The sequence below is a fragment of the Pagrus major genome, chromosome 7, assembly GCF_040436345.1.
Source record: "Pagrus major chromosome 7, Pma_NU_1.0".
In the NCBI taxonomy this organism is placed as follows: domain Eukaryota; kingdom Metazoa; phylum Chordata; class Actinopteri; order Spariformes; family Sparidae; genus Pagrus; species Pagrus major.
In genome coordinates this window covers 8,495,166-8,510,920 of record NC_133221.1, presented here as the reverse complement: position 1 = coordinate 8,510,920, position 15,755 = coordinate 8,495,166, and the positions used below count along the sequence as shown (strand labels likewise).

General features: G+C 39.6%; 2 protein-coding genes across 8 annotated transcripts in view; one reads left to right on the top strand and one right to left on the bottom strand.

The window, feature by feature from the left end:
- The window catches only part of LOC140999944 (membrane-associated guanylate kinase, WW and PDZ domain-containing protein 1-like), a 107,075-nt gene extending 97,740 nt beyond the window's left edge, over window positions 1–9,335 (top strand). For 6 of the 7 annotated variants that reach the window (XM_073470532.1, XM_073470528.1, XM_073470526.1 and 3 more), the window contains 6 exons: window positions 308–511; window positions 1,686–1,767; window positions 1,875–1,935; window positions 4,162–4,305; window positions 4,452–4,590; window positions 6,076–9,335. In XM_073470532.1, coding sequence (XP_073326633.1) covers window positions 308–511; window positions 1,686–1,767; window positions 1,875–1,935; window positions 4,162–4,305; window positions 4,452–4,590; window positions 6,076–7,178 — 1,733 coding nt within the window. In that variant the 3' untranslated portion in view covers window positions 7,179–9,335. The remainder of the gene's footprint in view (window positions 1–307; window positions 512–1,685; window positions 1,768–1,874; window positions 1,936–4,161; window positions 4,306–4,451; window positions 4,591–6,075) is intronic. The other variant, XM_073470527.1, reaches the window with a different exon arrangement.
- Window positions 9,336–12,645: 3,310 nt separating this feature from the next.
- Window positions 12,646–13,707, bottom strand: LOC140999127 (rhodopsin). The gene has a single exon (XM_073469391.1). It carries the CDS (start codon window positions 13,705–13,707, stop codon window positions 12,646–12,648), a length of 1,062 nt encoding a protein of 353 aa, XP_073325492.1.
- Window positions 13,708–15,755: the final 2,048 nt, after the last annotated feature.

Sequence of the window (15,755 nt, the reverse complement as noted above, 5' to 3'; positions counted from 1 at the left end):
ATTAGAAGGTCAAAATGAAATAGGGGAAGAGGCCGGATTCTGTATTCTCCTACCAAGCCCATGAATTTTGTTTTTAACGTTATCTACTGTAATATTTGGCACATGTACTAATTGCTACATGTTAACTTGGGGTGTACATTCAATTTTGGTGGATTGGGATGTGGTGATTTTGATAACTAACCTTTCTTTTCATCTCTTTCTCTCCCTTTCCTTCCTGGCTTTCCCTTTTTATAAAACACAATCAAATAATCACCACACACTATTTCTAACACCCACAATACAACAAACATGTATGTTAACACAAAAGCTGGAAATGCTTGTGTGGCCATGCCCCACAAAATAGGACGCATCATCGAGGGCAGCCCGGCGGACCGCTGCGGGAAGCTGAAAGTAGGGGACCGAATATTGGCTGTTAACTGCTGCTCCATCACCAACAAGTCACATTCGGATATCGTCAACCTGATCAAGGAAGCCGGGAACACCGTCTCGCTCAGGATCATACCGGGTGATGGTAAGGCTTTTGGCTCACAGCCCCTCACATGGTCGTTTCATAATGCAGCATGATGTGACTTATTCATGGATGTGGTGGGAAGGAAAGGGCACCGCTTCTCTATACAGGCAAGAGCACTTTTCATCAGGGTGTGAACCCTGGTATCTCAGAGACTGAGTCATTATGTAGGAGTAAGGTGAAGTTGCCCCCAGAAACTACAACAGTCTTCTTTCTCTTTTTATTTTCCTCTTACCATTTGCAAAATTTTGTCAGTTTGAAAGGATTAAAAACACTGCTCGCATTTAATCAAGTGCTTCCTGCTGGTGTTAATCTCTTCAGCTTAGTTTAGGAAAGGAAATAGAACTGCATAATAATGCAGTACAAGCAGTTTGCGACCCAAAGCTCCATATTTTGGCTAAAATATGTCAAGAGCTGTAAAGGGTGCTTATTACTGGCTGAGCCACTGGTCAACCAATGGAAACCCTGAGCAGAGCTCTGCTGTATTACCCTCCATCCATTATCCAGTAATTAAGTTGGGAACAAACTCTCACACTCTTTACTCACCGGCTAGTGTGTGTGCTTGCACAATGGAAAGGTTTCCTAGTAGAAATCATGACATGGCCTTACAATATGGGAATGATGGCATTTATTACCGTGAAAGATGTGTGGGTACAGAAAACTGTTTAGAAAGTTGCTGATGAGGAGGTCATATTTCTTCGAGTAATGAGTGCAGAGTGAGAAAGAATCCTGAGACAAATGAGTCAGGCTGATGTTATTGCTAAACACGGACAGAGCTGAACTCCTGCCAGTGACAGTGTAAAGTAGTGTTAGTGTTGCTGGTGATAAAATGGAAATAAAGACAGACAAGAAAAGACAGTTGTCTTTGTTTTGTTTTTTTCTCCTGAAAAAGCAGATGAGTTGTTGTTTTTTCTTTACTGCTTTTTCTCTTCCGTGCAGTTGGGGCCAGTGTTGTCCATGAGCAAATGGCAAATGACAACATCACAGGCAGTTAGCATCAGGTTGAATAGAGTAGCCTGTGGGCGGTTTAGTGGATTCTTCTGGACAGTAGCATTTTGTTCTCCGGAGAGTCTTTTGAAAACGCGGCTGTGGGCCAATGCATTTAACAAAAGTAGTCACTTTATTTTTGTTTAAGCGTTTCTTTTATCTAATATATGATTCCTGTGTTTCCTTCCAGAATCTTCCAATGCTTCTCTGCTGACTAATGCGGAGAAGATAGCTACCATCACCACCACACATACACCTCACACAGAGCCCCGGTAGGTGACGATGTATCCATTTTATAAATATGTATGAATGCAACTGCCTTTCATGAATGCCTTGAATACAGCAGTGTGTATTCATATGGATTTCTGTGTTTTTGAAGGAATAACTCAAAGTCGAAAGGAGCCCCTCCGCCTCCACCTACACAAACTCAGACCTCACAGGTAAGAATAGATGTTTTTACTTCACAGCTGATGACCCACTAGGTTTTACATCATCTATTAGTCACACATCATAACACACACAATAGCAATAAACAAAGGAAAGCTACAGATCATAGGTCTATACAAAGCCGTTTTCATCAGGGTTGCCAAAAAATGGCACACATTTTCTAATTTTCTCTGCTGGAAGGCATTTATAATGTTGCACATGAATAGTGACAGAAATAGAAAGCAAAGCTGAATTTCGGCCAATCACGACATGAAGTGGGCGTAAATGTCAGATTGTTCGTTTCCTAATGTTACAGATATTGTTGGACACAAATCCCCCAAATTGCAACATCAGAGAGGTGTGTGGGAGAAGGTTTCTGAAGCGAATTCAACCATTCGACGAAAGCTTAATGGGGCTTTTCCATACACATGTGCTGACCCAGCTTGGCTTGGTTTGACTTGGCACATCAGCCCAGTGATTTTTATATCAGGACTATCCACTTGAAGGTGTGTCTGTAACTGATGACATGCTCATCTTGAGTAGTCGTTAAAGGATCGGCTGTACATACTCTTCCTCCCCTAAGTACTATCAAAGAATAGCAACCAACAAAGCTCTGCTAATTCTGTTATAAACAAAAAAGTCTTCACAATAAAAGTCCTCCGTTGTTTAGATGTTTAAATGCTTTTATTATGAAGCTGCAAAATCAGGAAACGTTGGGTTTTCACCAGCAGTAACTTAACGCAAATCCTGAAATGGCTAAAAGCAAACACAATGAAACAGTAAAATACAGCAGATGTCTCAAAGTACAAGACTGGAGAGAAATTAAACTTCAAAACCCAGAGATTATTTTAGAAGCTACAAAGTAACTGAGAGCTACACACACAGAGGCTTTTAAAAATGCCTTTCACTCAGGTTTTCTGTACCGAAATTAGTTGAGTATCGCAACACAGGCTTGTTTGATGGAGAGAAGGGGGCTTGCCAGGTTGCAGCTTGGAAAAGCTCCATAAATGTCCAGTGTACATCATCGTGAGGTTCATAAAACCCCAATCCCAAAGAAGTTGTAAGACATAAACGTACATAAATATATATGGGGGATAGCTACACTGTGGCACAAAGAGTTTTTGGAAGCTGTACACTAATTGTGAAAGCATTATAATAGATTCTAGTCCTGCCATCCTGAAAAAATAGGCAATTTTTCCTTGCAGCATTTCAAGGCGTGTGAGAGCATTCTTAAATGGCAGTTTTAACATAATGAGGAGGTAGTAAGCTGTAATGGTTCGTGTGTCAAACTGGTATTAAATTTCAAGACTGACTTTGCATATGCAGTGCCTGTTATTGACATTTAAAACACAATTTTAGGCATAAAGTCCTTTTTTAAATTCACTTCTATGTTGGCATGTCATTCTTAATTGTATCCCTTTTTCTCTTTTACATATAGATATCTCACACACAGGTGACCATATTCACACCTATTTTTACTTTGTCTTGTTCCTCATATGCCTCAGATGACTTGAATACATAACATTAGCAGAGTTTCTATACTCCTCACTTGAGCTTAATGTTGTCAAAAATATCGATACATATCGATTTTGTATATTTGAAACATATTCAATAATCATTTTTTTGCAGTATCAATACACCAGTACTAGCTGCATTTTTTATTTTGCTCTTTTCTCTCCAACAGCAAGTTGACAAACACACTTTTATGCCCTCGATTTGGGGTCAGTTTTTCTTATGGTATCGAACATGGCATTGAATATCGATATTTTCCAAAGTATTGTATCAAAGTCAGAAATTTCAGTACGTGACAGCACTACTTGAGTTGACCTCCTTTATTTAGCTTGTAGTTACAGTTCAAAAGGTATCTGTACATTGTGGCATTCAAATGAGTAGTTTGATTATGAATAAGGCTTTGAACCTGTGAGTGCCAGTGAAAATGATTTGGGGAGAGACCATAGCTCTATTGGGAGGGAACTTTTGATTAGTGTGGTAAGTTTGGGCTTAGTCCAGCCCTTGTGGTGCCCTTGCTCAGTGATCTGTACCCTGCTCACAGGCTCATGTGGCATTAATTATTCATGCATTCCAGGGTATTGTACTGCCATTGACATTTTGTGAGTTTTTTGTGGGACATGGCTTGATTAGTCCTGAAGTTAGGACTCACCTTTGACTCCCGTTTGCACCATGGGTTGTCACTGCTCCTCTCTGATGAATCTCTTCATCTGTCCTTCTCTGTCTCATAGGATGCTGAGTTCTACTCTGTGGACCTAGAGCGGGACAGTAAAGGTTTTGGCTTCAGCCTGAGAGGAGGACGGGAGTACAACATGGACCTGTATGTATTGAGACTAGCGGAGGATGGAGCTGCTGTCAGAAATGGCAAGATGAGGGTAAGAATCCATCAGAAGTCAAATTTGTGGCTACAGAGAGATATTTTTCTCCTGTTTCTCTCTCCTTTGCATCTTGGCAGGTAATATTTCCTCTTTGCACACAATCATTAGTGAGTGGTAACCATAACATGCTCTCTCTGTTTTAGGTGGGAGATGAGATCCTGGAGATTAACGGTGAGAGCACAAAGAACATGAAGCATTCACGTGCCATTGAGCTGATCAAGAACGGTGGTCGCAGGGCGCGACTCGTCCTCAAACGGGGAGATGGATCTGTACCTGAATATGGTAGGTAAACATGTTGCAGTGATTTTTCTCCTCTTCCTGTAAATAACACTTCTAATGCCAGCATTGAAATCTTGTTATTGTTCCAGCTGTACACACTGCACACTAGAATAAAGCTTCTTATCTACTTAGTGCTCCTCTGGGATATTTTCATGAATGTTATTACTGTAAACATTTAACAGTAAAGGCACTTCTGATCCATTAATTTAAAGCAACCTATCATAGTTTTGGTCCAAGATAGAGCTGTCAGATATTACTGATTAATGAAGGAATGGTTGACACATGGTGCTTGTTCAGTGATTTACACTCTATAGGACCTGTAGTACAGCTGTTTTACAGCTGATGTAATGTTCCTTCTCCAGAGCTGTATGCTCTGCTGATGGATTATCACGCTTTGAGTCATATTGTTGTATCTCTCAGCATTATTTTCTGGTTTATGTAAGGTTTAATTCTGACATTTATTCCTACCCCTCACAGATGGATTTTTGATTCTCTATAAAGTGTAATATTTTCTTGTCTCTCGCAACACACCCCTTCTTCTCTCTATTAAGATACTCTGTAAAACAGCCTCTTGTCCGTTTTATTTGTCTTCCTCTCTATTCCTCCTTCTTTCTCTCTGATTGTCTCTTGTCGCTGGGCTCTTCCTCCTCTCTCCAGCGATGATGGCTCCTCATCTCGCTGTTGGTACAATGAGGAATGACAAGATGGGAGAGCCCTGTTTCTACCTAATGGGCCAAAATCAGACCACGGTTTGTAGCCAAAAGTCTGTCCCAATCCACTCTCCCTGTCATATTTTTCCTTTCAGTTTTATCCACCCTTCCTTCCAGCTCATCCCTACCTGAGTCCCACTTTGTGTGTGTTTGCGCGCGGAAGTCTTTACATAGTGTGCATGCTTTATGTCTTGTCATTGCCTGAAATAAACTTTGCTTAATTAACTTCTGTGAATCTGTACATGTACAAACCCTCCCCCACCACTAGCCCCACACCAGATATTTTTACTTGGACTAATTTAATGCCACTGCTCCATCACATGCTGCTGCCATAGCAACCTGTCTCTAATTTGGCAGACCTGCAGCCAAACACACTCTTGTTTTTCGTTTGTTCTACCCAAAGATGCACATTGACCTCTTCACCATTTTGTTTTGAATGATTTCCTAGGTGCCTGCTGTGTCATTGATAACCCTGCCCCACACTTGCCGATGTTTTGCACCTGCTGTTGTTGCTGACATTACCTTGTGTCTCAACCCGCAGCCCTATAAAGAAACATATTGAAGTGATTCATCGCTATAAATATAGCATATGAGAGAGCACATGTATGCATGATAAATCTCTGCATTGACTTTATGTCATGTCAATGCAAGACCTCACATGAACCAACATGGAAAGTCACAGTAAATGTCAAGTTATTGATGTAAAAGTATTCCTCAACCTCAATCCTACAATGAGATTCTAGTCAACAAGCTTCTTCTCCTTTCTCCTCTCCTGCAGACGGCAGCAGTGACGGGCACCCTCCCACACCCGGGGCACAAAACACTCCGGAAGTGAGAACGCTGCCACCTAACAGCAGATATCACACTTCATTGGAGTCCAGTTATCCACCAGACCTTCACAAACCATCACGCCAGGAGGAGGCTGCGCGTGGCCGAGACAGGGACAGGAACAGGGACAGGGCTGGGTCAGATCAGATGGACTACCAAGGCCGGCAATTTAACCCCCACCATCATCACACCTGGAATAACAATTACAGTCAAAGTACCCCTAATCAGCAGTCTCCAGACGACAGTAACAGTAGCAATGGCAACAAGAAGAGCCGAGGCCGCAAAGTCAAGAAGTCCGAGTCGGAGAGCGGCATCTCTAAACTCCTAAAGACTCTGAGGAAAGACAGCTCGGGGAAGAAGGCTGCAGCTGCCGAAAAACTGAGGGGGCGAGAGCTCTCAAGCAGCAGTTCTACTTTGGACGGGAGGTCTCGTCAGCAGCGCCGCGGCTCACTTGACCGCTCACCAACCCGAAAGCGCGCCTCATCTCCTGATCGTCGGCGGGCCAAGTCGATGGACCGCAGGGCAGAGCGAGCGCATCGGGACCGTACACCTGAGAGGGAGCATGATGATGGAGGGTTCCTCTCAGTCACCCCTGAACGCAAGCTCTACGAGCGGAGGCTCCTCAAGGACTCACAGACGCCTGGGCGAGTCAGGGAGGCCACAACCCCCGAGCGCGCCAACAACAACGGGGATTCCATGTCTCTTTCCAGGGGCCGTACATATGATAGAGCCACAAAGAACGGCAACCTCCTGAGAGACTCTTCCTCAGAGAGGATGGAGGAGAGATTTCAGATGAACGGGACACCGGAGAGACGATACCGAATGGAGCGGGACTCTTCCCCCGACAGCACCTACAGCCGGGACGAGCTGAACTATGCAGCAGCACCCAGACTGAAGGACTACTACAGCATGATGAAGAACAACGCTGCACACAACAATGCTGCCTACAACAACACAGGCCATAACAATAACGCAGTAGGCCACATCCCAAACCAGCTCCCTGAGCCCAAAAGACGGCTGTACAAAGAGAGCCCCAAAGACCTCAGCATCTAGAGCAGAGCAGAGATCCCCCTCGCCACTCTCTCCTCTATCTGTGCAAACTATGTACCATACACTGGAATTGGACTTCTGAGGATACTAACTCTTGTGCTTTATTTGGTCGACTGGTTTATTGATTGATTTGATTGACTTAACTACTTTTGATCCCATCCAGAGATTCATAAAACAGCAGGAGTACAATCCTTCTATCAGTTCATACTGGTTGTTTTGTCATTGTTATAGTTATTTTGAACATAACAGAAGTTGTTGTACTATAGTTAAGGTATTGTATGTGCCTGCATATAAAATCAGTGATATTGCTTTTTTGTAGGCATTGCTGAATCTAAATATTTGTTCCCTCAGAGGTATGAAACATTCTTCCAGTTGTGGTAACTTCTAATTACTAAGCTTGTTTTCAACTTGTTTTTAGATGTCTTTTCCATTCCTGAATTGCTTTACTGAACAAACTATAGCACAAGACACTGATGGTTCTCTCTGTGAAAGTCACGTTGGACTTCAGACAAATATCTAAATTTATGATCTGATGGTAAAAGAAGAGTGATAATTATATTAATAATATATGACTTTTTTGCATTTGCTCACTATTTATTTTTAATTTGGCACATATCTTGAGCAAGCTTCATGAAATTTTTACGGACCAAGGTGAAAGTGCACACTGTACCTGGGAGAAGCATGCTGTACTCTTACTTGTGTTGCATCCTTGAATTGTGTGGCAGTCCACCCTCATTTGCCTAAATACACCCACACACTCCCGTTATTATGGGAGAAAAAATATAACAACTGATGTGAAATTGGCCACGGTGTTATTACCTACTTTCTTGGAGTAGGATTATAAAAATAACTTGAATACTCCGGCCCTTTGTTCCTCAGTGTGTACTGATGTAGCAGGGAAGGAACATGACTCACTTTGAACTACTGTTCTGGTAGATTCTCTGTTGCGGGAAAAAGTTATCTAAATTTGTTGCTCATTAAAATTTCAATTCAGCAGAGTCTGCTTTATGCCAGTATACCAGCTTGAAGCTGCCATAAAATATGATTTATCAAATATGCCAAAAAAAATTTAAAACAAACAAATGTGTAAATTATCCCTGTGCAAGCTGCATGTGTAAATCTAAGTGTAGTTTAACAACTTTATCTGATAGGTCTGAGCGAAAATAATCGATAAGGAACATGCACTGTAATCCCACAGTAATTGCCAGCCCTGTCCTCATGTTGATGATTCCCACATTTGCGCACCGACCACCTCCTCGGTCCTGACACTAAGAGCTGATGTGGTTTGTTGTGCTGGTAATAAATGGAGAGTCCCGGTACAGGAGACGACCAATCTGCCATGCTGAGCCATGCTGTCACGCCACTGGAGTCTGACTGCTGCTTTATAATGTGTTTTTGTGTGTATTCTCTGTTTTATGTTTCATTAGAGAACTAAAAGTATATTGGATAAACCACAACAAATGCATTGTTTGATCACTGTTGTCGCCATGGTACTGTATTAACAAAAAAGAAGAAAAAAAAAAAGAAACACATTTAAGAAGTTAACCAGTTGGCCATCACCTGTAAAGATTTTTTCCAATGTAACTATTAGGAACCTGTCAAGGAATAAAATGTTGCCTTTTTCTTGTACAAAAGAGAAATTTATGAAAAACCTCAGCAGTGAGGAATGTGATATTGTGTTTATATCTCTGAAATGGACCTGATGATTTATGGGAAATATGTTGATTTACTCTGGATCAGGTATGTAAAGACATTTTAAAAATGAAAGACTGTATTTGGTCAATCAGAAACTGTTTGATGGTTTGAATCTCTCTCGATGGTTAGCCTGCCTTTGTATTATAAAGCACTTGTATGCAGTCTGTGTTCTTCAAGCATTAGTTCTTGCAATGTGCTCCGGACATAATGCTGTCTCTGTGTTGATAAAAGCAGTACATGTATATGGGCCAATCTTTTTTATAAAACTATGCATATATAAATACTACATTGTTCATAGCTTTATTTGACCCATGAAGCTATACATAACATTAGTCTAAGTACAAGTAGATGTGGACTTATCCAGCTTCTTTCCTTGAGATGGATTACGATGTATATGTAGCTATCAAAAGAAGTCTGTGAATGCTATTTTTATTATCAAATAAAGTTTTCCATACAAATTCAAAAGGATTTCATATTTCTGCACAGCCGTTCTTGCAGTAATGTCTCTGGAGAGGCTTTTGTACACTCGTTTTGATCAAATCACTGTGGTGTGTCAGTCATGGTAAGACCATGTTTCCATATGCAGCTTTAGAGGCTTATTAAAGTAACTGGAGGAAAACAGACTTATAATTACACAATTATCAAATACACAATCGTAACATGAAAAAAACACTGTAAAAGTTAGTCAATAGTATGGGCTGTCAACTATAATACATTCCTTTTCTTCTTGGTATTTCATCCTATTTGTACCGCACATAATGGTGCAGTACAAAGAAGGAATGAGGTAGTATAAGCAAGACTATAACACCCCATACACTACAACAAAGAACAATTAATGTTGTTTTTTTTTACTGAAAGTTGCAGCCAGTTTGGTAATCATGCCACTGATATAATGCGTCTAAAATGATAGAATATAATTCTCTAGTAAAAACTAACAAATTAATGAATATGAACACTTGAAAACTGTCAAGGGCGTTTATTTATATTCTCCTGCAGTGATTCGCAACCTTGATGAACTCAAGTACCTCCTCATCAACACCAACAATAATTTTCCAAATGTGTTCATTTGCATACATTTCAAACTCTATGTTATTTAATTATGAGACATATTAAAGTGTGTCACGCTTACAACAGCATTCACTTCCAAGTAGACAAGTGGTGGTTGATTTGCATTCAGAGATCTGAGAAATCAGCAAACTTGGCTTGTGGTCATTTTCAGCCACAACTGTAACGTTTAGAAATGTCTGGTAAGACACAGTGGTCCAACCTATCTAACGTTTCCACTGTGCTTATTTTATGTACCGTGTTGTTTTGTTAGCATCCTTGATATCTACCCAACAGCGACATCTCGGACTAATGCTAATTGTATATAAACTAGTGGGTGAAGAAGGGGTTTTCTACCCGAAGTTATTGGAAACAGATAATGTTTTATTTAGTTTGGTCAAGTCTGCATTCATACAACAGCCACGTGGTGTGGCAAAAGATGGACCTCCCAACCATTTATCCATTACTTTAGCAAACTATTTAATATCTTCTGCTCGCTTGCCAACTTTGGAATTTTAGTCAATATTCAATTAATTAATGAATACATCAATAAATAAATATGCATATTAAATAAAGAATTATGCCTATGAAATAAATCCTGAAGTAAATAAATTGGGCAAGAAATATATAAATAAACTTAAATGTAAATATATTAATGAGTCAATGTTTTTAATTATTTTAGTAATTTCAGGGGACATTTATTTTATAATGACCCATTTATTTATGTCAGCATATATTTCAAAGGCATGTTTATTTATTTCATAAGCAGATTTATTTATTTATTTATTTAGTCATTATTGATGAAAATGGCATTCCATAGCTTACTTGTTTTTACACATTCTTAATTACAACAGCCTACACTACATACCACCTTGTTATAGCTAACTCAATGTATGACTGTATTGTTTTTCCAAATCTTTATATCAATTATTTTCAAATTAGTTGAGCCATTCAACTATTACTCCCCGTACCTCCTGGCAACAGCAGAAGTACCCCTGGGGGAACCTTAAGATTATAATTGGTATTAATTTACAAAAAACAAAATGGTATCATGTCTGTGTTAACAAAAATTCATAACTTTGCACTTGATCCAATATTCTACAAATACCCTTATTATAATTATGAGTGCATGATTATGTAACCAAAGCAAGAAACACTTTTCTTTTTGGTGTTTAATTAAACCAGTGAGTGATTGATTTTGTTTTTCCTTGAGCTTGACTTCAGACTGCTTGCTGAGTTTATCGGCATTCCACAAAAGATCTACCGGTATGATGGTTGCTATAGCTACCAATGAAGGTCATTATGGGAGAGATCTTGAGGTGTTTGTTTTTTTCTAGTGTGGCATGCCGCAAAACCAAGAACTGAGGAGGAGGAATTCACGTCGTCATAAAAAAGCATAGCCTTCAAGAACATAAAGCTATAGTAAACCTGCATAGCTCTTAAGTGGGTCTATACTCAATAAAGTATCAATCCTTGATTGTGTTATGACTGCATTAGTCATTATAGAGTATTACCGAATGAGTGTATCTAACAGAAAACCATTGCTCTAAATCTTGTTTTTATTATTATTCTGACAGCTGTAAGGCAATATTATTTAAAATCTATTGAGAAATGTTGTCAAGCTCTCCCAATAAGTCTTCTAGTTGAGACTTAGCACTTGTTAGGTGTAGGCCTGTATGAATTTTTAAGAAATAATTTGCAACACACTGCAGTGTAGTACTACACAGCTGAACATTTTAGTATCTATTTACCTAATAATTAATGTGCAGTACTTTCTTAACAATGATAACTGGTAATACTTTGCTTTCAGTCCCCCTACTTAGCAATTATAAGTAATATACAAACAATGAATACAGTGTATGTATGTGATATGGTGGAAGTAAGAAACACAAGTGAGGAGTAATTGTTTCCATTCCATAACCTTTGCATCAAGGTGTCTCTCTGTAATACCAATTTGTGTTATCCAATAAGTCTTTGTCTTTGCTAACCTTTAATTAATGTGATTAATATTAGTCATCAGATAGAGTTAGTTACTGTTATGTCATGTGTATATTCATCCCTGATTAATAATGTCATAATCCCTTAGGTATGCCAAGTTCCAAATCCAAGGTGACCTGTGATTCAAATGAGATTAAAGTGGCAACGCAGGTGCCTCTACAAAAGAAATTTAAACACTCTTCTAAGTTTCTGTATCGTTTTAAGTGTCTTTACCATCAAGTACTGAAGCAAAAGAGTAGTAATCACTTAAATAATGGCTAAGTATAAATTGACTCAAGACATAAATGCATTCTGAATAGGTCATTCACATTTATTCATTTGATTAAATATACTACAGTCATATGAACTTTGCCACCAAATTGTAAGTAACACATAAACAGGATGATTCATTTGCAAAGTGCGTTTTATTTTACGTTGCCTTGATTACATGCCTCTACATTCAAAAATAAGCCAGTATCATATAGGATCCAACTGTAAAAGATTAATATTTCTTCCTTTTCCTCTCAGGAAAAAAAAAATCTCATAGATAGTTAAGTTGGATATTCTGTACATACAGGAAACACTCTGTAATGGCCTGACCTTTCCTGCAACTGTCTTTAGGTTGAACCAACTCATTTGTAAAAATACAAAAAGGAAGTTATTTCTGTAGACATTAGCCTTCAGTCGTTTCCCGGGGGGAGCAGAAGTCTTCTTCTTGGATAATGGATCATGGAGCCTGTGTTGACGGCCCTTTTTATGCAGGAGATACAGAGCTGGAGGAGACAGAGGAGGCCTCGGTCTTGGAGGCAGTAGATGCTCCCTCCTCTTCCTCAAAGGGATTCTTCCCGCAGCACATGGTGGTGATCATGCAGTGGCGGAACTGCTTGTTCATGCAGATGTAGATCATTGGATTGTAGATGGATGAGCTCTTGGCAAAGAAGGCCGGGATGGTCATGAAGACTGGTCCGAACTCTGAGCCTTGATGTGTGAAGATCCACCAGGCTACACTGGCATAGGGAATCCAACATACCAGGAAGGCGATGACCATGAGTACGACCATGCGGGTGACTTCCCTCTCAGCCCTCTGGGTGGTCTCAGACTCCTGCTGGGCAGCAGCAGCCTCCTTGACAGCACAGAGCAGACGGCCGTAGCAGAAGAACACGATGGTCAGTGGAGTCAGGAAGTGACAGGTGAACATGTAGACAACGAAGGACTCATTGTTGAAACCTTCAGCACGTGTGTAGTAGTCAATTCCACATGAGCACTGCATTCCCTCAGGGATGTAACGAGACCAGCCAACAAGGGGAGGGGCAGCACAAGCCAAGGCCATCGTCCAGGTTAAGGCCAGACCCATGATGGCATGATTCTCCCCGAAACGGAAGTTGCTGATGGGCTTGCAGACAACCACCCACCTTTCAATAGCCAGAACAACCAGTGACCAGAGGGCAATTTCACCGCCAAGGGTAGCAAAGAATCCTTCCAGATTGCAGCCAAGGCGTCCAAGGACGAAGTAGCCGTGCATAGAGGTGTACATCGTTGTGGTGAATCCTCCAAACACCATGAAGAGGTTAGCCACCGCAAGGTTCAGCAGGATGTAGTTTAGAGGGGTGCGCAGCTTCTTGTGTTCAAGGGTGACATACAGAGTGAGGAAGTTGATGGGGAAGCCAAGAAGGATGAGCAGGAACATGTAGGCACCCAGGGCAGCATAAGCTGCTGGGTTGACAAGGTAGTACTGAGGGTAATCATATGGACTCCGGACAATGCCGGTGGTATTAAGCATAGGGACATAAAAATATGGTCCCTCCGTTCCGTTCATGGTTGTAGCTTGCGGTTGCGATCAGCCCTTCGGTGGTGTTTCTTCTGGCTGCTGAGGAGAGTGATGGAGAGGGACCTTGCTACTAATGAACCCAGGTCTGGCTTTTAAAGGCACACCTTGGATTATCACTTTCCAAATCCGTCAGCACAAAGTGATTTAGGCCACAGTTAATATCTAATCCAGCCACCACTGCAAACATAACTGATCACTCATCAAGATATTAAGGTTACACCTGCTCATGCCTTTCATGGGGATATACAATAACTGCTTATTTTAAAGCATTATTACAAAACGGTACCTCGTGCAAATAATTATATAAAAAAATCTTGTTCATTCAAAAGTATATTATCACTAGTGAGAGGGGCCCTTGCTGTGCATAGTTTGCATGTCTCTTCATAGACATGCAGGTGGAGGCAGCTGTAGCTGCTGATTTGCTTACATATAGATGTGAATTGAAGAAATAGTATCATTAGTGGTGACCTGTTCAAGGCGTCTCTGCCTTCTGCTTTGAGACGCTCCAGACCCCTTGGCACGAAAGGGCTAAGCAGGTAAAGGTAATTAATTATTTTAATTAAATTAATTAAATTAATTTCAGGACTTTTAACCCAAAAACCTTAATAATTTAATCTATGAATATGATACAATAACAATTTATAAATACATAATACATAATAACATCAAGCGTTTATTGTGCTCTAAAAATATATTCATCCCAAAGTCATGTAGTTTTAGTCAGTGTTGTAAAAATACCCAAAAGTCATACTTTGGTAAAAGGAAAGATATTATTACAATTATTAAATATATAATATTATTATTTATTGTTAAAATATGTATTTAGCAAAAGTGAAGGTCACCCATATGAATTGCACTTGAGTAAATGCAATGTAGTAAATGCTTTCAAGTATCAAAAGTAAAAGTAAGAGTTTTTACATTTTACATGTATTTATATATATATGTATTTATTGTATTCTATACTACCAATTATTGGGTATTATATTCAGAATTTTTTGATTATCAGAATCAATTGTTTTTATCCAACTGCTGATAAAATAAATAAATCAAAAAATGGCTCTGATGCAGCATGTGATCTGCAAAGTAACTAGTAGCTAGAGTTATCAAGCAAGTGTAGTAAGTAAAAAGTACAATATTTGAATATTTTGTAGAACAGTAGAAAAAAAAAACAAATACTCAATACAAGTACCTCAAATATGTACTTAAGTACAGTACTTGACTCAGTGTACTTAGTTATATGACATGGTTTTAGTCTAATTCTAACAACGTTTTGTGAAAAGAAATCTGGTAAATTTGTGTTTTAAAACCAATTTAAAAGTAAAAATCACTTATTTATACTGGACTAGTTGAGCCTCCTGACAACCAAACAATATAGCAAACTTCCTAAAGACAAATTACTCTTGAGTAGAGCTGGAACTACGATTATTTTCATTATCAATTTATCTGCCTACTGTTTTCTGAATTAAATCAAATAAATCGACTAGTGATCACAGCTCTACTCGAAAACTCTTTATTTTACCTGAGGCTGTTTGAGTCATTCTTTAGTACAAGAAGTGTACTGTAAAATCATAGTACCATATTCTAGGATTTTTCTAAAACGTGCTGAAATCTGTAGTAGAGCAAATAGAGAGAACATCCATGAATTAAAATCATTTTAGCCAGTGCAACAATAGAGGCCTTCTATAACCACAAAAATACTTGACAGAGATTAAAAAAACTCCTGCACAGGAGTCTCATTACCAAGACACCAGCAAAAGATAACCCTAAAAATGTCTTGGTCTCCTGTAATAATGTGTGACAACCGGTCGATTCTACTACTTGTACTTCATTTACTGTAGAGCAGAGGCAGTGGTGTTGCTGAGTGGTGGACAATCTTAGCTGCTGGTAAAGAGCTCAGCACTTTCATAATAGGTGTTGTATTAAAGAGATTTGAGGCTTATGGATGTGTTACTCTCAAAGACCTGTAATGGCTTTCATGTCACAGAGGGTCATTGTCATCCAGTAGGATGTTGTTGTCTTCAGAAGTGATACCTAAT